Source organism: Ambystoma mexicanum, chromosome 2p (genome assembly GCF_040938575.1).
Source record: "Ambystoma mexicanum isolate Mex_15411 chromosome 2p, UKY_AmexF1_1, whole genome shotgun sequence".
Classification (NCBI taxonomy): domain Eukaryota; kingdom Metazoa; phylum Chordata; class Amphibia; order Caudata; family Ambystomatidae; genus Ambystoma; species Ambystoma mexicanum.
The window spans coordinates 959,671,008-959,694,601 of record NC_090923.1 but is presented as its reverse complement, the minus strand read 5'-3'; the positions used below and the strand labels follow the sequence as shown (position 1 = coordinate 959,694,601).

The following is a 23,594-nucleotide window of genomic DNA, read 5'->3' as shown; positions in this document are numbered from 1 at the left end:
CTGTGGTGAATTAACTTTGTTGGTCTGAAGGCAGTGATGGGGGGGGATTGTTGAGATATGGAGGCTTCTTCTGGTATGGCAGCTCTAGCCTTCCCTCAGCAGATCTGTGGAGTCATTGCATTGCGTATTGGGTGTGAAAAGTGGTGTTAAGATGGATTTTCAGAATCCGAACTGTGGACAGATTCTGAGGAGCCATCCTATTCTGATAAACAGGGACACATTGTCTAGCAAACTCTAACTGGGTAGTGGGGCTGAACGGCATGCCTTTAGACGTAGAAGGTTGTGCGAGTGGTGAAGGGTTCAGTTAGGCGTGCACAGAGCACTCTTAATGCGTTAGGTAGAATGTATAAAAATACAGGTATTTATTTAGCCATTCGACAACTCTTATCAATGAAAATCCACATGTAAGTAACAACCTAAAACATTCACTAGTATATACACATTCCCCTTGGTGTGCTCTAGCACCACAAACAATTTACTTTTAAATACATGTAGAATGAGTCTTGAAGATACTGTAAGTATACAAAGCAAGTGAATAAAGGATTAGAGCCAATGGACTAATAGGTTGAAAATGAGAGCTAGCAAACGCCATACAAAACCTTATAAATAAGGCACTACCCTTTAAAAATCCTCCCGTAGCTAGAAAAGCGTAGTCTTTTCAGGAGGGTATACGTCTCTTTAGGAAGTTGAACAAGTGTTGGCTTGAGCCCACACGTAGTTTGTAAGATTTCCAAAGTTCAATAAAAACAAGAGAAATCTTTAATAGACACTCCCCCAATCCAACCACCTTAAGGGAGACCCATGGGACGATTCTGCCCACAACACCACAGTTAAAGGCTAGGCAAGGCAGGGGCAGGGGCAGGGGTAGGGCTAGGACTTTATGCCGCAATTCCCTATGGTGATGGGGGAGGGGGCTAAACAGGTTGTTTATTCGCCCCTTGTACTCTGATTCACTCAGGTACCACTGTAGGAGATTCTGAATTTGCTGGGCATTCTGGGTTTGTGCCTTTGTTCCGTTGGAATAAGTCTACGGGCCTCAGGTGCCAGTGTAACTTCAGGCTTCAGGCTTTGGGTTTTTGGGTCCGGCTAGTTCACTGTTCCAGGCTCAGTTGGATGGTTCTGGGCATCCAGGATACACTGCCTACTGGACCGCCAATCCATTGATGACCTTGGTGCACTCCCAAGATGCTATGCAGACGGTGAGGAGTGATGGCCACGTGAAGAAAATGGCAGAAGGCGACCCTTTGGTGGAAACAAAGAAACTGGTCCTGCAAGGCCCCTGTTTGTGGTGGAAAGATGCAACTTCAGGGAAATGATTCTTGTTCCATAGCCTGAGGATCTGTGGTGTTCCAAGGTTTTAACTCGAACTGCGACCAGTGCATCGAGTAGCCCAGGAGGACATGACGAGCCCACGGAAGGAATCTGGAACTGTTCCGAGCACTTCGGATGGCTAGATCATCAAGCAGAGGTCAGGCTCGTTCCTACCGGTTGAGGTGTCGAAGCACAGATGAGTCTTCAGGAGATCTGCATAAACACTGCGTCACTGGGAAAGTTAAAGTGATGCTGGTAAGCTTCGAACGACGAGGTCCAGGGCTTCAGCAGGCTTCTGCCCTTTGTAGGAGTCTTGGCTCCAACAATGATCTGAAGATTAGCTGCAGGAGTCCCACTTTTATCCAGATTACAGGCAGGAATTTCCACCAGCCAACAAATTGGCAAGGATCTCCACCATTCAAACATGGCTGCGGCTGTCCAATCCTTTACAGGACCACTGCATCTTCCCAGCAACAGACACACTCTGGAATGAATGTGGACTGGGTCCACAGAGACCCAGCACCCACATCAAGTCACATACACAGATCACCACTTTGGCCGCAAAAGCTAGAGCTTTCACTGGGAAAGGACTTACCATACATGAAAAATCCGACCAGGTGACAATCTTGTGGCACAGCCGTTTTAGAGCACATGGTACTCTGAATGGCATTAAGCAGTAAAATGCGAAAGTGCACTAAACTTTAACAAAGAAAATAATACAAAAGTATCTGCTGCCATCAGCCCATCCTGGATACATCTTGCAAGTAACGGCACAGTTACAAAAAACAAAGTTATAGCAATACAAAGTCTCTCTCACTTCACAGAAAGTGATGTGTGCGGGTAAAAACAAACATCAGTTTAGTATGGGGAACACAGTTGCCCTACACGGATAAACATAGGGACTGATCAGTGCCCCAAAGGAAAATGAGCTTAGCAAGATAAGTGAAGCAATAAGTCAGGGAAGGTACAAAACCATACAAAAGGTTTGATGTCCCATTGAGGTCTATGGCGCGAAAGCAGAAAAAATAAATATATTTCCCAACACTTGTTTCCTCCTCCGGACTAGGGACAGGAGGGGGATCTAATCCACCCCTGGATGGATTGCCTTTTCCAGTTGGTTATGCATACTGAAAATACCATCAGCATTGCTATGTTGGGTACCTGACCAATGCTCATTAGTGAAGTCAAAGCCGTTAATGCTTATGGACTAAGCAGTTTAGGATTCTAATCCTTCATATTCATCAGCCACTTTAAGGGCTTTAGTCTGTCTGAACGGTGAAGTGAGCCCAAAAGAGGTAGGGTCTCAGCTTCTTAAGATCTGACAGGATGGCAAAACGTTATTTTTCCATAGTGGCCCTCCTCAATTCTCTGTCCTTAAGCTTGCACCTGTTGAAGCAGTTGGGGTGTACCCTGCCTTTGTCATCTAGCTGTGAGACAACTGTTTCTATTCCAGTTTCAGAGGCATCAGTGTCTGTACTATGAAGGGACTCAGATAATCGGGTGCCCTGAGAATAGGGGCCTGCCACAAAGAAGTTTCCATGTCCTGAAAGGCTGTCTTGCACTCCTCAGACCACAAGACCTAGTTAGGTTCGTGTGGAGTAGTGAGAGCAGTCAAATGGGCGTTGTTGGTGCTTCAACCCCATGATTTGTGTGAACAACTTGCCTCAGCCCCTTCTTGAGGATCCCTGCTGCTGAGCTTTTGGAAGTGTCCCCGGACCAACCAGTGGACTGTAAGCTCTCTCCTGAGCTACCTTGTTGGAGCTGTCACTGTTCTAAGTACATCCTTTGGCCTTGGAGGATCTTCAACTGTGATTCAAAATTCCCCCTGGAATATGCATTCAGCCTTCCAGTCACAACAGACGCGGTGTAGAGCCTGCTCCTTTTGGCCCTGCCTTCTTCAGTCCATGGAGGTCTCCTGAGCTTGCCTGCTCTGCAGAAATCTTTGTCCTTTCATGCCAAGGGTGCCCAGATGTTCAGTCACTGGAACTGTAATACAGGTGCTGTGAACCAACCAAAACTAAATCCTGGTCACAAAAATGACTTCTACACCTGCAACACCCGCACTGCCATGGACCACACCAGGCCAAGAAGTAAGTGGGCACTGCAAAATCGTAAGGTGTCTCTGGAAAAATCAAAATAAGGGCGTAAGTTAACATAGCCCTTCCTGCCCCACACTCCCCCATTCTCTGCAAGGGTTGCATGGGCATAAGGTCCTTGCTCCATCTCTCCCTTGCCTGACTAGGAGCGTTGGTGGTCTGGTCAAGAATCTTCATAGGGCCTTCTCTAGTGCAGTGGGACTGGGAGAGACTATGATCTGAACCCTACAGAATTCTGCAACACTTAACCGCAACCACTGGCATTTCACAATCCAATAGTAAACCTACTGGAACAGTATACCATGTGGAACTGTTGACTATAGGGCACTAGGGCCCCTTTCATATCAAGGCTGGACTTACTAAGGGCTAGGGCTCTAATTCTAAGATTGCTCATAAGTGTCTTACTATATTTTTCTACTTGATTACTTACCTGTGCTTACTGGTTTTGAATGTGCTCTTTTTGTAACTCTTTGCAGGCTTTACCATTAAGGGTTATTCAACGTATTGCTCATCATTATGCCAATTATTGCTTAACTGTCTCAAAGGCAAAGAGTAGGTGTTCCCTGCAGAATCCCCTAATGATGGATGTATATATGTATATGGTAGAAGTTGTGTGATATTTACCTTAGGTTGTCATTGCTTAGAGTTGTCTTAAATGCCTAGTAAATAATTGTATATTATACTTCTGTCTAACTGGAATTATTGGAGCGCTCTGTGTGTCTCATTGTAGCCCTAGACCACTTGCACACCCCTCCTAAGGCTAAGCCTTACTGCTTTGCTACACTAACTTGATTGGGTTTGGCTAGAGTGCATTGTCTTTCCTGTTCATAATAGGCTGGCCTCTCGGAATCAACCCCCATGGTTTATTCTGGAAATCCATCTCAACACTTTTGTCCTTGCTCGTACTGACTGAGCTAATACCAGCACTTGAACTGGACCAACAAAACATGATTCCTGGTCTCACTCTGCTCTTGAGTTAAATAGTTACCATCGCCACACTTCTGTTTGCTATTGAAACAAACAAGACTTTAATTTCTGAATCTTTTTTTTCATGCTAATTTTTTAAAACTGCTGCATTAAATTTAAGATTACACATCTCTGTTACATTTCATTGCACTAGAGCTCGTTTATGGCACTCTTCTCCAGATGGGGATATCCCTCTGCCTGGTGAATCTGATGTAATCACCTAATCTTTTACCCGCAGACCAATCGTAGAAAAGCGGTCACCAAACGTAGCGCTGAACTACTGGTGGAGCTGGCTGAATTTCATTCAGATGTGGACCTGGGACTTGTTGACCGGCTCGGCGCCCTCCTGCAAACATATGCCCCAGCACAAGAGCTGTTGTCACCCCAGCAGATGCATGCGGAGCAACACCTGGTAAGAAGGTGCAGTTGAAGGTTATGTGAGGAGTGGGACTGAGTTGTGTGCTAGAGAGTAAGACCCGATAAGCAGACCTCGCGGTGCCTGCCTTTATCGATTATAAGTCGGTCTCGACATGGGCATCTAGTATCTTGGCTGAGGCGCAAACTGCCCTATTTGGAAATGGGTAGATTTCAAGACTAGCTGTTGCATTTGGGTGCAGAGTCTGTCTCGTGTCATGCTCTGTTCACTGAGTAGAAGCAAGACACCCCTTCCTAATAATGCACATGAATTCGTTTGTGGGAGCAAATCATATCCTTTTTTAAAGAGAATCTCTGGAAATTATTTTAAAAAGTTGCCAATCATGGGATGGCCATAAAAATCATAAAACATGAATATATGCACATCAGTTCTGTTTAGGCTTTTGGGATTTCTGCCCCTCAGATAATTTTTCCCTTTTAGGGGTTTATCCAAAAATGTCCTGTAGATTGCAGAACTGACCTTTGCTGTTCATAGATTCTTGTATTAAAATGAAAATGAAAAGAACGGTAAGCACTTCCACCTTGTGGAAATGATCATTGTCATACCGATTAGGATTTAAACTTCAATAAGTCACATGATATGTTCCCTTTAATAATGATGTATTATCTGGCCAATGCATTCTCAGAAAGTAGCAATTTGGAGTTAATAATTGGATTCCTTAAGCTACAGGGTTGAAAAACATTAGTTTGCGATTAAATTGACTACTTTATCAATGATGCACATCAAACACTATTCTGTTCAAGTTCTTTTGGGGAAATGGGCCAAAGAAAGGGCACTTTGATTCCCATAATGCAAAGTTTTAAGCAAAATGTGATTGTACTTTTCAGTTAAAGAATAGCAGATTAATGTCTATGATTTGGAATCCTTAATTCCCAGTGAATTAAATACCCAGGTCTTTTTTTAATGATTCCAGAATCTATTTAACCACATCTTAGTAAATATGAAAACTTAATTTTTTTGCCAAGGGCTTTTCTATAATCTGTGTGATCGGAAGGTTAGTCCCCCACAAGTGTTTTTGTATGGTTGGTTAGTTCATTGTCCTGCAAGCAGCTTTGAAAATGAGTATACACATAAACCTAATTCTGTCCCTCATGCACCTTCCTCTTCCTTTCTTGTACACCATGACTTATATTAACTTTGATAAGTGCATGTCTTGGGGTTTACTGCTAAATTAATTCGATCACTTACCTTGCCCCATGTTGGGCAACTGGAGCTCATAAAGTCCCTTTTTGATTCTATGCATTTTTGATGTGTAGTTTTCCTTTTCAATTATAGATTTAGCAGCATAATCTGTGCTTGTTTACTTAACAATAATGATGCCTGATAAACGTGCATCAATAAAACCTACATTTTTGTCAACACTGGAAAAACAGTTGTCTGTGATTTTCTTTTTTGAGCTAAAGAATAAGTAAACATTGATATACACACATTTTGATAAACATTGAAAACCTTGGGAAAACACCACCAGAATCAGAAAAACATAAATACTGAAAACAGGAAATCCTAATTCTATCCTAAAAAAATTTCAGAAAGAGAAATACTACATTTCAATAAAGGCAATTTGATTACACTAATTTATCTGGATGTTGTTTTCATTGTACAATAGAGAAAAAAAGGCCTGTTGGTGCATGTGAATGAAAAGAAAAAAGCAAGGGATGTGGTTGACGCAGTCAACTTTTCTGTTGCTATAAAATGACACAGGACAGCCTTCATGCTTTAAAGTGGCATTTGGCTTTCAATTAATATTTTCCACTCTTCTGACTGGAAGCTGTATGCAGAATTAGGTATAAAAAAAATGCCCTAAACCAAACATTGTTTCCCTTCAATTCTATTTTCCCATATTTTTGCTGCTTGCTTCATAAAAACCTTTCTAATTTCATGTTTGTTTCTCCTTTTTACCTCATCTTTCAATTGCAACCCTGGTCATGCCTCTTTGACGGGTGTCTAAAGTTTGGAGGAATGATGGCAAAGAAAGTGGAATTATGATGTGCACATTTACTGCTTGCTGAACAGCAGAATGTCAGGTCTGCCAGAATATGCCATACTTGAGTTGGAGAGGGTGAGCTAGATTCCGGATCCACCAGTCTGAAGTTGGATAGCACAGCATGGTCCAGGGTAGGAATTTTCAGAAGAGGGTTCATGATGCCTATTCTGAGAGAGAGGAGGGCCAGAACCTTCTAAGAGGGAGTTCTTAACAATGTCAGATAATAGCAATGCTACTAGGTTAGCCCTTGCTTTAAGCTCTGAACCCGGGATTGCATCAACTAAGTATTCAGAGGGCTTGGTGGCTATGAAGGGGTCTACATTGACTCTACGAGTAAATTAAGCATTAAAAAAGAAGGCTGGTTTCTTCTGAGCTTGGTAGGATTTTGAGAAAGGCATAAGGGTGAGGCAGTATCCGTGGAAGATGGGACACTGCATTTGTGACAGTACATTGCATGTCAGTCATATTGATGGCATTCCTTTTATGTTTTTTTTTTTAAAATCTTTGGTTTAAGTTAAAATAGTTTTAAAGACAAATGAAGATGTATTAGAGTTCCTGGAGGTATTCATTTGTTTATAAGTCTAATGACAATGTCCATAGTTGAGAAGTAGGATAACAAGTCATTTGCTTTCTTACTCTTCTACCCTTCAGATCGAGTCACCACCCACCACAGAACAGCAGATGATGGTAAAGATTGAGGCGCCCAAAGCACATCTTCGAATTCTCTTCCCCATTCCGGACCTGAGGCCAGAACCCGAGCGTCGGCCGTGGGCTGAGAAAGCAATTCGCAAGGAGTGCCTGATCCTGGAATTTAGTGACGTGGACTTTCAGACCAGCTCCAGCAGTACAGCAGCGGTCAGAACTGATCCCACCAAGCTGGAATTCACTTTCAGCGATGTCCACGGTGAGACCAGAAGTCAGAATTGATCCAGGGCATAGCTCTTTTTGGGTTCAGACAAGTTAAGGTTATGATACCGAAACATCATAGCGATAGTATTTTCTAGATTCACATGGTTTTATATGTTCAACATTGTAAATAATGCTTCTCAGCACTGATTTGCTTTAACTCTGACCTTCCATCTCAGGACCATTAACCGATCTCATGGAACAAGCCAACTTTTACCGCTGCCTCTGCTATCCTTGCGTGCTCAAAACAACTTCTACCTAGGTCACACATTTCTTTTGGTCTTTTATCATAATAATTGCCCCATCCAATCTGATCTTTAGCCCACACCTTTCATCCTTTTTCCAGACTCCTCCTTTAACGCACTTCTTCTCCTTCCTCTGTTTCCCCCCTTATATGCTTACCCCATAAGGGCACCTTCCCACTGTATTGCGTTCCACTGCTCAATATTTGCTCCTTTTCTCCTCACAGCATTAGGTGGTTGTCCTCATTGTAACATGTGTCCTAGCGTCTTTCGCCATGATTTGGACCTGGACTAATTTTTGCAGAAAACATCCATCCTTAGTTTGCTTTTCTTTCCCACCATGTTTTATAGTGGCTACATATCTGGGCCCCTTCAGTGCTCACACCAGCAACAGGAGACCGGGGCCTGTGCGATTATCTTCAGTGCATACTGCAGATGCCCCCACAGTATTGGCCCAAGCAGTAATGTTGCCAGCATTTCAAAAATGCTCTAACCTAACCGAAATACACAGGGTGTTAGATGGTTGAACTTTCTCTCTGATTGGAATTTGTATATGCTAAACGGTCGCTTGATGGGGGTCATACATGCCTGCCTACATGGAAGGCGGGCAATAACCAAGCTACGCTTGACTATTTCTTTGCCAATCCAGCTCTGATTCAGCGCTCCCTCCAAGTGATAATACAGTCCAACGAGCATAGTGAGCAAACCACACTATCTTTGGAGGTTGGATTGAATGTGACTACTGCTGTGCATCCCCAGTTAGGGAAGCTTCTGGTCAACCATGCTGGTATTAGAGTGAGTTGGTCGGAGAAAAACATCCAGCTTGCAAATAGTGCCTTCTGTACCGGCCACAACATGACCTCTGTCAATTTAACAAATATGACGGCGGACGAAATCGAGGGCTGGTTCTCAACTAAGATTCTAGCTGTGGCAAAAGAGAGCTCCCTGCGCAGCAATCCAGTCAGTCAAATGCCACCATTATGACAAAAGGATCAGAAACCGGAAAAGGGAACGGAGAAGGGAAATTCTAGAGGCTAAAGTTTAGATCTCTGCTCACAGACTCCCTGACCACCTTAAAATTATTTTAAAAAACGATATCGACACTGGGTCAAATGGTGGCGCTATTGTCTGGAAATGAAAAATCCAACACTTTTTGAAGAAGAAATGCAGAATCTACCGATGCAGACCCCTTCAGGACACTTCACAGGTTGGAGGAAGGCGAGTTCCTGTGACGGTCTCCGCACACACGTGACAGGCGTCATTCCAGTTGCAGTCACATCATCTACTCCAGTACTGGTTCCTGTGAAGGTAGAAAGCTGAAATGTGTGTACAAGGCTACTTGTGGCACAAGCTGGCGACCACCAAAGTTCCAGACTTCAATTCAGAGCACCACCGGTTATGGTAAGGTAGCCTGTGAGCGAGCTGGGAAGTCCAGGGACACTTTCTAAGGCTCTGAAGGGCTGGATTCTCAAAGAGACTAGATGGTCCTACTAGTGCAGGGGGTGAAGCACTGCTCAAGCTCTTCAGAGGTCAGGCAGAGGAGCAGTACTTCACCAGGCCAGACACATGAACGGATGCTTGGCCACTTCAGGAGTCATCTTTGGATCTTCAGCAGGTTGCTCTTCTTTGAGGGATTCTTGGCTCCAACACAGATCTGAAGAAATGACGGCAGAGTTCCTCCTCTTATCCAAAATCGGAGCTGGAAGCAAGTCCAAGCCCACCAATGGTAAGGATCTGCACCATTAAACAGCCAGTAGTTGTCCAGTCAAGGACAACTACTGGTTTCACATGTATCCCACACCCAAACATTCTAGCACCAGGGGTGTGGGCTGGAACTAGATGGTTGCAGACCCCTTCCTGGGCCACACACAAACCCTCACTAGCCTCTGAAAGCCACAGCCTTCCCAGGCAAGTGCATGCCCTTATAAGGGATTTCCTGACCAGGAACAATGCCAAACTACAATATGTCCAAAGCACAAGCGAACATCTTGTGGCGTGGCCATTTTAGGGCACTAGCCACGTTTAGTAGCCATACGTGGTAAACGTGATTGTGCACATCCAACAGAATGCAAAAACTGTTAAAAATGTAATTGCTGCCACCAGCTTGTCTTTAGGCACATATAAAAGTAACCAAAAAGCTAGGGTGATACAAATGTATCCCAATTGCACTGCACCGTAAGGTGATCTGCGCAATGTTAAAAAGTACAGGAATTAAAAAGGGAAACCTAGTTTCCCAGTACTGATAGTCTGAAGGACCGATAGTCTGAAAGAAATAAACGTATTCTGGTGTAGCTGAGGTTGGAGTTAGTAGTAGTTTAACACACATTTCTATTCTGTTGTGGCAGAGATATATACTGCACACAATGAGAGATTCATGACTAGAATACTGCAATCTGAGAAAGACTTTGTTTTATATTGAAGATTAAAGCGTATTGCACATTTACATGGTGACACAAGGTATTGCGTAAAGAGTATGTTTAGCTTTGTTGTGTCCCCATAATAATGTTTAGCTATGTTTGTTTAGCTTTGTTGTGTCCCCATAATAATGAGCAAAAGGGAAGTGAAGCTGAAGGCTTTACTTCCCTTCAATCAAGTCAGAACAGGATACAAATAAAGTAGAAAGAATGGGGTTCCATAGGAAACTATGGAGGGAAAGTTCCAAAAAGAAATTATCTAACAGGTAAACTTACTACTCTTTCTCAACCCATTCCTGTCTTGTAGAGAATGCAAATCATGTATCGCTTTTAACGGGAGACCCAATGACCTGGGTTGGGATCTTGTTGAAACCTTTACTCTGGCTTTGTTACCTAATTTGGACTGGGACTGAAATACTATCCATTCCTTGGCTTCTGATTGACGAGCTGCTCTAGGGAATATCTTGGAGCAGCTTTGGAGATGCCTTTTATACTATCTGCAGCTTACTCATAACACACAGCCAGGTGGTCATTCCTAGTCCCCAGAGTCGGCCGAAACCACAAATTAAGGTTATTCTATGTAGGTGCATCACACGTAGCCTCTCATTTTTGTAATGTGTGCCAGTCTCAATTTCACTTTAGGCTCCGTCTGCACCTGGCTTTTAGTCTCTCACAATTTCTCAGTCCCTCATTCTCTGTGCAAGTTTAATTCTCTCAATAGCGTAAACTCTGTGTCTCACTGTCAAAGTCGCTATCTCAATTTTTATCTCACAACCTCATGGAGGCAGTCTTATTCTGTCTCAGTATTGATCTGTCTTTTGTCCCAATCTCTTTCTCAAAGTCTAACACTCTCCCCTCTCCAGTATTGCCTTCATCTATCTTTTGTTAATCCCCCCCTTGCATTTCCCCTTTCTCTGTCTCGTTCTCTTTTGCCTGCTTTTTTTTCTCTCCAGTTCTCTCCCTCTTACTGGGGTGCATTGTGCAGAATAGGGGTTAAAAAATGCACCAGGGAGGATGAAAAAGGAATTAAAGTATGCATGAAGAGTGTTGAGATGGATTTTCAAAATCAACCCTGGTGTGGTTTCTGAGAAGCCAACCTATTATGGTGAACACAAAAGACCCTGAAGTCTAGCCAAACCCAATCGAGGCAGGTTAGCTTTAAGTGTTCTAGGGCTACAATGTGAGACACATAGAATACTCCAATAATTACAGTTAGGCTGAGAAGTAGAAAACTATACAATTAATTAGACCTTTACGATCGACACGAAGCATTGAAAATCTGAGGTAGGTTTTATCACACAACTACTATCAAATGCATACATACGTGCACTATTGGAGCAGTTCTGAAGAGAACCCCTGCACTTTACCTTTAAGACATTTAAACAACAAGTAGCATAATTATAAGCGTCGCTTGCAATAACTGTCAGTGGAGGTTTAGAAACCAGTGGATTCATAAAATCACTTATGAGTAATCCTATAATTAGATCCCTAACCCTTAGTAAATCCAGGCCTGAGATGAAATTGGTCTTAATGCCCTAGAGTCACCAATTACTGTTTATACTGTTCAGGTAGGTTTGCCATTGGATGTTTCACTGCCAGTGGTTATTATTACAGTATAGAAGGCCTGGGGGATAGGGGGCAGAACCTTGACCAGACCACTACTGATCTTAGTTAGGGAAAGGAGAGGGAAGGCCAGGCATGTACACCCATGTAACCCTATGGAGGAGAGGGGGGTGCAGAAACTGGTATGTTAACTTACCCCCTTACTGCAATTTTTCCAGAGACCACTTCAGAGGTTCCCGAATCCATTGAGCCCACCTGTTTCTACGCTTGGCCTGGTTGAGGGAGGTGCAGGGGTCGCAGGTGCAGAGGTCATTTTCAGATAGTTTTGGTCAGTCGTGGTACCTGTATTATGCTTCCAGAGACCGACCAGCTGGTTACCCTTGACACAAAAGGAAGAAGACTTTTGTTGAGCAGGCAGCCTCACAAAACCTCCAGGGAGCGAAGAAGACATTCAAAAGGCGTCATCATGGGCAGGCTCGACAGGCGATCTTCTGTTGGTGAAAAAAAGGAGCAGGCTTGCATGGCTCCTGTTGGCACTGAAAGGCTAAAAATACAGGAGCAGGCAACTTGTGGCACAAGTTGACGATCGTGCAAGTTCCAAGGATGCACTCGGAACAGCTATGGCTGCAGGGTGGTTTCCCAGGAGGGAGCTGGTCAGTCCACCAAGTGGTCCACAGACACTTCAGAAGGCACGCATCGTCGAATGGGGGTCGAGACTGGTTATTTTCAGGGGTTGAAGCACCGACGAGGACCTTCTTGAGGTCAGGACATAGAAGAAGGGATTCACCGGAATTTGGCTGGAGGCCGTGCTGGTCAGCTGAAACAGTTCTCGGGTATTTAGCGGGCTGCACTTTTTTTGGGGTTGGGGTCTTGGCTCCAGCAATGATCTGTCAAATAGCTGCAAGAGTCCCACTTTTATTCAGGATTTGGACTGGCGTCGCCACCAAGTCTACAAATGCTAAAGGTCTGCACCATTCAAACTCGCAGGGACTGTCCAATCAAGGACAGCCACTGGACAAACATTCTGCCAAGCAACAGACTCAGATACACACAGTCCCAGCCCCCACATATGGCCACACAAACACACAGACTACCACGTTGCCTGGGGAAAAAAACCAGCTTTGACTGGGAAATTGCTTTCCATTTGGGGCAGTTCCAGACCAGAGGGGGCAGGAAGAAAGCCAAAGTAGAAAATGTCCAAAGGACAGGCAACATTCTTGTGGCTTGGTCATTTTAGAAAATATGGTACTCTTCGTGACATTATGCGGTAAAATGCAATGAGCAAAAAGTCAGATGATAGAAAAAAAATCCACTGCCACCAGCCCATCCTCATTCTAAAGACATTGTAACTGTAACTACAAAGTTACAAAAGGCAAGGTTATAACTTCACTTTAAGGTAATGTGTGCAGCTTTGAAAATTAAATCTACTATGGGAGAAAGTCTCCCAGTACTGATACTTTTAGGGACTGATCAGTTCCCCCATAAAATGAAGCAAGGAAAGTAAAGGAGAGGGTTTTACTTACTGCCAAAATGTCAGGTCAGTAGTTCAACAGTAGCAAAAAGAAAGGTTGTCCTATAAACGCTTATGGGAGGAAAGCAACATAAAGAACATCGTTCCTAACAGAGAGTTTGTATGGGTTGGGGAGTTAATGCATAACATGTTATGTAAACTACAAGAGTTTTGCTCTGCATATGGTATTTCTCCATTTCACAGTTTTATTTACTTATTGCATTTGTGTAGCGCACAGACCCGAAGGTATCACAGTGCTTGTACACAAGTAGGTAGAGCATATACACAGTATAATAGGCACAGTGTAGGAGACACAAACGTAGGTAGCAGCTTAGTCCTACTTGTTGAACCAAGGTAGGTAGCAGCTTAGTCATAATTTTTGAACAACCAGGTCATCAAGAGTTTTTCTGAAGGTATTATAGGGGGAAGGGGGGGTTTGTTTCTGATGAAGCTGGGGAGAGAGTTCCGAAGTACTGGTGCTGTGTAGCAGAAGCTGGGGCCTCCTGCTAGTTTGCGAATATACCTGGGGGTGAGGAGAGGGATGCTGATTGATGAGCGAAGAGGGTGCGCTGGAATTTTGGAGGCAATGCAGTGTATAAGGTATGCTGGCGTATTGTTATGGAGGCAGCGGTGGGTGATCGTCTTGAACCAGGCTTTGATCGGAAGCCAGTGTGCCTCGCGCCTGGTGGTGTTGATGGGTTTCAGACCCGTAGCGTTTTTTAGGGCATTGTTTTAAAGCAATTGCAGTTTGGCAAGTGTTATAGCGTTGGTGCATGTGACTAGCACGTTGCAATAATCAAGTTTGTTGACTGAGTGCGCAGGCTAATATTAGGTAGTTGGGTGGGGAAATGTGGCTGAATGAAATGAGTTTGGCTGTGTAGGCAGTGAATGAGGAGAGGGCATTCACATGTTTGGACATAGAGAGTTCTGTGTCCAAGTAGACACCCAGTGTCTTAACGTTTTTGTGCACTTTGATGGAGGAGCCATCTATGGGGATGGTTGAGTAGGATGGATCTGGGTTTTTTAGGTGAAGAGGGTCAACAATTAGCAACTGTCTTGTCATCGTTTAGGCATAAGTTGTGCACCTCACCTGATTGGACAGTATGCATAGACCTTAAACTCTGTCATTAGGTGCGATACATTCAGGCAAGCACAGAGTACAGTAGGTGCTTGACTTTTCCTGATAGTAAATAAAAAGGTTTGATTGCTAGTCAACTGTTTTGCAACCGCAAATGCGTATATGGCCTTCACACCCTTGAGTGTTTCTTAAATCAGTTTTGGTTAACATGTTTACATGAATGTTGATGCCTTCCTTATGTGGGTATGGCTGGTAAACTTATGCTGGTTTTTGGTACATCCTAATATCCTCATATTGCTGTAAAACAGTAGTTATCAAGCAGTAAAAGTTATCTGCTACATGGTCTTGTATATTCTATATGTCTGTATTGTATTTAAGAGTGGGCCTGTTCTACTTTAGTAAACGGATTGTTAGAGATTACATCATTCTGTTGCACAAGGTTTATGGCCCTACAAATTCTGGGTTTAATGGAGTTTGAACATTAGTGATAATGCCATGCCAGATGGTATGAAGATCAAAAACATTTGATGTGTCTCCGTAGCAGCCTCTGTAAGCTGTGTCATCAACCAATGCAAGATGTATCTAATCAGTCAACAGATGCTAACTGCTCATGTAATAATAGTCGCATGTTGACCCTGTCCCTTTGCTTGCATTTCGTTTTAGCAGCACTCTTTCCTTAAGGGACAGGGTCAAATGCATACCTATGAATGGGAAATGCAATAAACTGCAAACGCCAAAACATGTTTTTATTGTTTTTGTTAAGACCATTAGTAACATTTGAATAACATTTTAATAATTGTATTGACATTATTTGTACAATATTTTAATATATAAAAGTTGTCATGTTAAAATCATCTCAGACTTGTCAGCCTTAAAAAAGCCAATTTTACCAGTGCTTGTTACAAGTGTTACTGGCAGCTGTTGACTTGGAAAAATGTTTGGGTAGAATGACAGTTGAGACCTGATTAGTCCGTGAAGTGATCATGTGAGATTTGACTCCCAAACTAGTAAGCTCAGACTGACTCAAATTTCTTCCCAGGTGTGTATGATGATGGAGAGAAGCCTGCAGTATCCTGTATTAGAGTCAGTAAATCTCTCGACCCATCTTCAAAAGCAATGGGAAAGAAATACATTTTTCCAAAGTAAGTCTTGTATTGCCCTTCTTTCATTTCATTGCAAACAATTTGAATAATGTTAACAATCATCTCATATTTGCTAAATCAGAAGATCTCATTTGAGGAGTAAGAGCGCTTGCTTCTTGTACTTTTACCTATTTCATGATGCTTTTTCTATGCCTGCACTCATTCTTTTCTCCTTCCTGTTCAGTTGTTTGGGTGTAGCCTGTGGTATGCAGTAAGATTAGAAAACTCAGTCTCTGCTACTTAAAGAATTGTCTAAATGGAATACCAGCAAGCGTGTCCTTCTGCATATCAGTGAACCCATGTAACCAATGCGTCCATAACTCCTTTTTCTAATTACTGTTTGTCCCACTCTTCCGGCCCATCAGGAATTGATGTACCCCTCCATTGCCACAATTTGTGGCGCAAGTCATTTTCGCTTTGCACTTCCCTTCCTTGAACGAGTGTTCCTTTTGTCATTGTTTTAATTGTGTATTGTGTTAAAACGTCTATCTGTGTTATACCTTCCTTTTGCTTTATACTGCATACTTCAGCTCACTAGGAGCTTTAAGTAATGCATCCTGCAAAGGGAACTATTTTCGGAAGCTAGTGCACATCGTGCCTGTTTATCATGCATTGGGAAGCACCAGTTTTTGTGTAGTTTGTGCATGATTACATCCAAGATCTCTGTAGACCCATCTTCAGACTTTGTTTCAGGATCCAAGGTAGCTGGTAATTGAAAGAGGAAAAATGTATGCACTGTCGTATCCACTTTGGCAAGGTTAAGGTACAGAGACAGGATTGCTTCAGCCTCTATACAAGACAGAACAAACAAAGATAAGAGGACTCCAGGGTTAATCAATTTAGCCCTGCAAGAGTTTATTCAATTCCCACCAGAACCTTTACCTCCACCTCTGAGTCGCACTTCAACCAGGATCTCAGTACTATCTCATCTGCTCTAGTAAGTTCTAAGATGCCTCTCCCTTCTGCCTACATAATGAAGATACTGTTAGATGGAAGGGAAAGACTGACATTTTGCGTACCAGGCTCAGTAACTGTGTCTGCCCAGAAGCACTGCTCATCTCACAAACATAAAAAATGAAGGATAAGTAGAAAAGGAGACTTCTCTCCACATCCAGTCTCACAGTGAAAGTTCCCTTCATCATCTTGATTTTGGTAAGTCTGGGGCTAGTTCAGTGATAGACACTGTGCTTGCAGATCTTCTTGGGTTTGACAATTAAAGATTACAGCCATATATGATCTGTGAGAACTGGGCTAGATGTAAGCCCAGATTAGTGTGGTAGGGATTGCAGAGACAGGCTGGGGTAGAAACCATGGGGCATTATGTTTTGTACCACATATTACAGTTCACAAACAGAATACCAAGAGCAATAAGGCAAGTCCGGACCGGACAAGACTTTCAAGGAACAAGGCGAATATTTTATAAATGAACAATATTGTGCTCAAAGCAATGATCGACACAAACCTGTGACTAAGAGTAACCGTTACTATATTTTGCAAGTTAAAAGATTCAGTGTTAAACTCACATGGAAGGTATTTGGGTGACCTCATGTTGCCCCCAAACAAGATAGTTTTAAATCAGCTGACTGTTCAAAGTCTCAAAATATAGAAGATCCGACTAGCACAGTCCACTAGACAACACCATAACGAAGGGCATTACAAAAAATTCCATTATCCTGATTGTTTCTGGGCCAACAAATCGGTTCTGTTTCCGGGCCAACAAATCAGTTCTGGACCAGGAGAGTTGTCCTCTACATCAGTGATCACCTACATTTCTTCCTGGCTTTGCTTTAACTCCATTTCTTTGTTTGTGAATTCGGGTTCATGTAAGAACAGCCATGTTTGTTGGAGAACGACCCAAGAAAAAAACAGACCTATTGAGATAAAAGGAAAAACTGTATTAAACAAGAACGTCATAATCTGCCAACCATAAAATGCAGTTAACCTAATCATGCATTTTATAAAAGATAGACTTCAAAAGAGACAAGGGGGAAACTGGCTAACATTTTTTGACAACAAACATAAAAGCCATAAGAAGAGACATATTGGGATAAAAAGTGAATTCACAGCTGGTAATTATTTGTTGATATGTCCATAGAGGTGACCATGCTTTTATAATTAGATGTAGACAGGTTCTGTTAGCTAAAAGAAAGAAATAAACGTATTCTGGTGTAGCTGAGGTTGGAGTTAGTAGTTTAACACACATTTCTATTCTGTTGTGGCAGAGATATATACTGCACACAATGAGAGATTTGTGACTAGAATACTGCAATCTGAGAAAGACTTTGTTTTATATTTAAGATTAAAGCGTATTGCACATTTACATGGTGACACAAGGTATTGGGTAAAGAGTATGTTTAGCTTTGTTGTACACTCACATCACTACCAGGGATGGTGCTTTGCAGCTGCGGCAGCTGATTGTTGTGTGATGTGACTTATTGCCATCAGGGCACTTGACATTAAGTTGGTCATGCTGGAGATTATCTAATCACAAGATGGTGGATGGGAACAAGTCTGGTTCATGGTTATTACTCCTTAGAAATGTAAGTGAAACTCAGTGGAAAAAAAGTTTCATACATTATGTCTTCAGGCAGATGTCCTTATGATTGGTTGAATTAAACACTCGGATCAAACTTTCCTTTAAGCCTTGCCGCTCTGCCATTCTACTTAACCTGTAAGGGAGGCTTGGCCTCCCTTTTTGGTTGGGTGTGTTACCCCCCACCCCTTGTTGGGGTTAGTGGTTGTACATACCTCAAAAGAGATTTGTAAAAGAAATTGCTTCAACAATGAGAAAAGCAAACTTTCTAGCGGATGCCCAGATACAATTGCTGGACATGCTGTTTTATGGATTTAATCTTTCCAGTTGTAAGGCTTAACATATCCTTTAAGTGTAAAATCTTCTGTCCAACAGCTAAGTCTCGAAGACTTACAGCACTTTCATTATCCTTTTTTCATCTGGAAAGAGGTGATAGATAGTATCCATGCCTGCCTTAAGGTTGAAGATCCTCTCAAAGCCAGTTTTATCATACAAAAATTCTATTGTGTGAGAGACAGAGGATCTTCCAAGCCTGAGGCCTCAGCTTCTGTACTGTAAGGTGCAACAGCTTCAAAACAGTCTTAATTTGCTCCTCTGAGTAACCATCAAAAGTCGCCCCATGGGGGCAAGTTTACAAAGGCATGACAGGCTTTTAAGTCTGATAGGCGAATCTTACATTTAGACTAAGGGTACATTTAGACTAAGGGTACATCCTTGATTTCTACAAAAGGCCACTACCTTTCCTTTGCAGCCTCCAGTACCACACCTTCTCCAGGAAATCACTTGGGTGTTGAAGGGAGCTATGAAGCATGTTCCAGCATAGCAATTTGGGAAAGGCTGGTGTTCCCTTTACTTCTTGGTATGAAAGAAAGATGGAGGTCTCAGACCCATCGTAGACCTGAGATTCCTCGGCAAGCTCCTCTGAAAGGACAGCTTCATGAATGTCACCCATGCACAGGCCCTCCAGACTTTGTTTTTGCATGATTGTTTCTTTAGATCTTTAGGATGCATACTTGCACGTCCCTATTCACCCCAAACTTTGAAAATGCCTTCAATTTGTGGTGCGAAACACACCATGCCTGTTTCTACTGCTTCCGTTTGGTCTCCCTTCGGCCCCAAGAATATTCATGAAGGTCATGGTCATGGTCACAACCATCTTAACAGGAGAAGAGTGCATGTCTTTGCCTACCTCGACGACTGGTACATACAGGCCACGCTGGAAACATTAGCACTCCAGAATCTCAGAACTGCAGGCAACTACCTTCATAAATTAGGTATTTTCATTAACCCGAGGAACACCTTTCAGAACCCCTCCCTATACAAATTACAGTAGCCCTCTTGCATACAAACTGGAGACTCGCAGCTGCAGATTTCTTGATGATGCTTGGACGCCTGGTCCTGCATCTTCATAGTCTCAAATGCAGGATTGCACATATGGTCACTACAGTGGTCCCTGAGGAGCAAGTGGTCTCAGTTGAGCAGGGTTATCATTCAGGCTCCTTAAAAGTCTGCTTTAGTGGGCATCTAGAGAGCACATCTGCAGGATCTTTCAGTGACTAGTCTGTGGGTAGTCCAGGAGAAGTCCTTTCCTACCAACTTGTTGGACTTCCGGGCGGTTTGTCTGGCACTGTTACTTTATACCAGCAATCAGAGATTCAACTGTTCAGGTTCTCACAGACGACACAACCATTATGCACTACATCATCAAGGCAGGTGGTGTGGAGTCGCTTAAGCTGTGCATGAAGGTCATACTTTTTTGATTTTGAATATGATAAGATGAATATGACCATTTTGAACCTTGCGTGCAGTCTGAACATGCAGGTAGATGCGTTTAGTCGCCTCTCTGTAAGGCCCACATGAGTAGGAGCTGAATGGGAAAATTGTATAGTAGATCTTCTCCATGTGAGTTGTTCCCACAATTTACCTGTTTGCTTCTAGATTAAACAAGTGCAAGATGTTCTGCTCCAGGGAGCTCCTTACATGGGGCTACTTCTGCAATGCACTGGTTGTTTCCTCTGTTCCTGTGGATTCCTCTTGTGCTGAGGAAGCTGAAGTAGAATGGAACAACAGTGATCTTGATTGCTCCTGACTGGGCACAAACCTTCCCCTATGCAGTAATGCTGGATATGTTGTTTTGCAGACTCTGTACCACCTGAGCCATATCTGCCATCTTTTGCACATACTGGGCTTCTCCCTAAACTTAAAGCAGTCACAGGTGACACCTTCGCAAATGCTCCAATTCATCTGAGCGGTCTTATACCCCCTCCCAGGGAAAGCTTTTCTTCCCTGAGAAGAAGTCGAAAACATCAATCTGCTATTCAGGAAATTCCGGAAAGCCAATGCTCTGTCAGCTACTAACCTCCTCCAACTGCTTGGTTTCATGGCTTCTTGCATTTTTCTGTTAATCTAGGCCCATTGGCTCCCGAGTTCTCAGTATTCACATTTGTCTGGCAGCATGAACACTTTTTTTTTGTGGTTGCAAGTTTATCTGTGGCGCGCCCAACAGTGTGATGGAGGGGATCCATTTTGGCAACCCTTGGCAGAGGCCATGGTGGTGACAGATCCCTCCTTGAAAGGCTGGGGCGCTCATTTGAATGAGTTCCCAAACAGTGGACTTTGGTCCTCGGAAGAGTCCAGGTTTCTCATAGTGCTGATGGCCTGCCTTCCTTCCATCCAGGGGAAAAGTATTGATTCTAACGGACAGCACGGTGGCCATGCATTACCTCAACGAAAGGTGGAGGATGCAGTGTCACTGCCTCTGTTTAGGGAAGGAATGTGCTTTTGTTCTGAGCTTGAAGCAAATTTCCATCTCAGCAGCCGATTTGGTTGGGATGCAGAACATGGTGGCAGATGCCCTACGCTGGCATGGTGCAATCTCCCATGATTGGGAGCTGTGCCAGGAAGTTCTTCTGGAGATCTTTAATCTTTTGAGAAACTCCTCAAGTGCATTTGTTTACCTCCAGTGCCTCAAGGGATATATTTGTGGTGGAGTGGAGCTAACTCCTTCTGTATGCATTCCCACTCGTTGTAAGGAGTTTTGGAGGTTTGGGTCCATGATGAGCCTAAGTGACACTTGTAGGACATGGTACTCTGACCTTCTGGTTATGACCTTCTGTCCACCATGGCATCTTCTGTTTAGGGTGTTTATTCTCTCCCAGTCTAGGGCCCAGGTCCTCATCCTGATTCTCAGCATGCTCAACCTCCATGCATGCCTGTTGAAAGGCTGATGTACAGGGACTTTGACCTTATGGAAGATATCTTGTAGGTCCTTCTTTAAGCCCAAAGACCAGCCACAAATGTGATTGACAGTGGCTGTTGGAGGAGGCTCTCCTCCTGGTGCAGGAATAAGGGTTGGACCCCTTTCTCCAGCATGGGGTCTGGCATGGATTCACATGCTCATGAATATTTCCCATCATGAGGCCGGGAATCCTCGGTAAAAGGAAAATAGTTTCACTTTCACTTACAAACTGTATTTCTCCTCAAAACCAATCACTGTCCTCTGGGTCATACTTCCCCCAGCCAATGACAGTCTTTTCCCTAAGCCCCTCCTCTGGCAGCCATTTTCAGATTTTTACCACACATTTCGGTGTTGGGAGTCCTCGAGTTTTGCTCCATAAGCTACTTCTAAATTTTTTCCCTTTTCGACCAAAAAAGTGTCTATTTTTGTCAAAAAAGAGCTTGTGTGCTCTTCTCTCCATCTGCCGACAGCAGGAATCCATTTGTCTGTGAATTTCAGCGCCCTCAAAGGCGAGGATCGTCGAAGTTTCTTCGAAGTTTCCAGAAGGCCATCGGGCCTACTCCACGCCTCTGGCCATGACAGGAGAAGGAAGGAGGATCCCTTTTCAGGCCCTGCACCAGATGCGGGCTACGTATAGGACAAACACCTCCAATTGTCTCTACTGTCTTCACCCGGACCACAAGGAAGGACAGTGCAAGATCTTCTCAGCTTCTCCAAGAAAACGATGAAGGATCGACACAGTGGACTGGCGCCTTGGCTGAACACCAAGGCCTCTGCCCCATGCCCCGAGCAGGGTCATGCCTCACCCAGGACTGGCCGGTCTGAGGAGCAGGCTTCTAAGTCCTTTGAGGGCGCCCTATTTGTGGGGGCCCAAGACAAGGCCAAGCACCGCAAGTCCAGGTTCCATTGGGGTTTACGCACAAGTCGATCCCGCGATGGGCAGGGCGCGATCCACATCACCATCCACCTCCATTGCCCGCCAGAGATCAAGCTCCTCCTGAAAAAGGAAATCGCCTAAGCTGTGGGAGACGCCTGAGAAGACAAGGGCAGAGGAAAAGGCGGCCGACCTGCCCGAAAAGGCCAAGGCGGCACAGCAGAGGTCTTCGTCGACGATTTAGCTGGTAGTGGCTGCTCTTACGAAGGTGAAAGGGGCTGACCTGGTGAAGGTAACCCCTACTATTATGGTGTCCCTGCCTCCGAGGCGGGAAGCTTCCATTGGGACTGTGGCAAAGATGGCTGGCACTCCGGAGAAGAGGATGTCGTCTCTGAGCCGGACTCCGACCCCTCAGGGTGCAAAAATGGGGTAGGGGCGCAAGGAAGTCCCAGGCCAGCCCCAAGCCGTGCCACAGGCCATGGAAGTTTCATCCACAGATGAGGACCTGGAGTCCCTACGCACGGACAACAAGGACGTGGAGGAGGACAACGGCAGCAATGCCGGCGATGACCACAGCACGGGCCTAGTGTTCCAATCACGGCAGCTCCACCGAGGGATAAATCCCTGGATATCCTATAGACCCTGCACACTTTGGTGTCTGAAATACAGAAAAGGATGCCGCATTGCCCGGTTCCAGCGGCTCCGATCAGCCTCTGGCTAAAAAGAGGAAGTGTCATCCGACGCCCCGTATCAACTTCTACATCTGCGTCAGGTGCCCTCTCCTCGGGTGGACACGGACACAGGAACGGACATGGCCACGGCAACGTACAACGGCAATATCTTCACTGTGGGCAGATATCCGCAGCCGAGGGCATCCCCACCGGATGAGGTGGGGTTGTTCCATTGCATGGTCTATTCGACAAGCTGGACCATCTGGGTGTCACCTACACCAATTATGCAGATGACACCCAGATACTCCTAACACTAACCAGTAACTACAATTCGGACCTCAGCCGGATCAACAAAGTCTTCTGGATGGCCACACATGGCCTCTGCCTGAATGATGATAAGACTGAACTGCTCCTTGTCAGATCCCCTAATACCATCCTGAAGCTTTGCCCCGACTACACCAGCTGCACTATTGCTGGAAACACTATTCCTATCGCCAAAAGTGTAAAAACTCTTGGTTTCTATTTAGACACCAACATCAACCTATCCAAACAAATCAACATGACCCTACCTACACAGGGAAGCTGATCAGAGCCTCTGCTATCCACTAATAGTTGTCTCATATTAGCTAG

General features: G+C 44.1%; 1 protein-coding gene across 1 annotated transcript in view; it reads left to right on the top strand.

The window, feature by feature from the left end:
• Window positions 1-23,594, top strand: part of ATG2A (autophagy related 2A) — a 2,105,371-nt gene that overhangs the window by 682,928 nt on the left and 1,398,849 nt on the right. Inside the window, exons 14-16 of the mRNA XM_069644746.1 lie at window positions 4,612-4,785; window positions 7,445-7,697; window positions 15,546-15,648. Coding sequence (XP_069500847.1) covers window positions 4,612-4,785; window positions 7,445-7,697; window positions 15,546-15,648 — 530 coding nt within the window. The remainder of the gene's footprint in view (window positions 1-4,611; window positions 4,786-7,444; window positions 7,698-15,545; window positions 15,649-23,594) is intronic.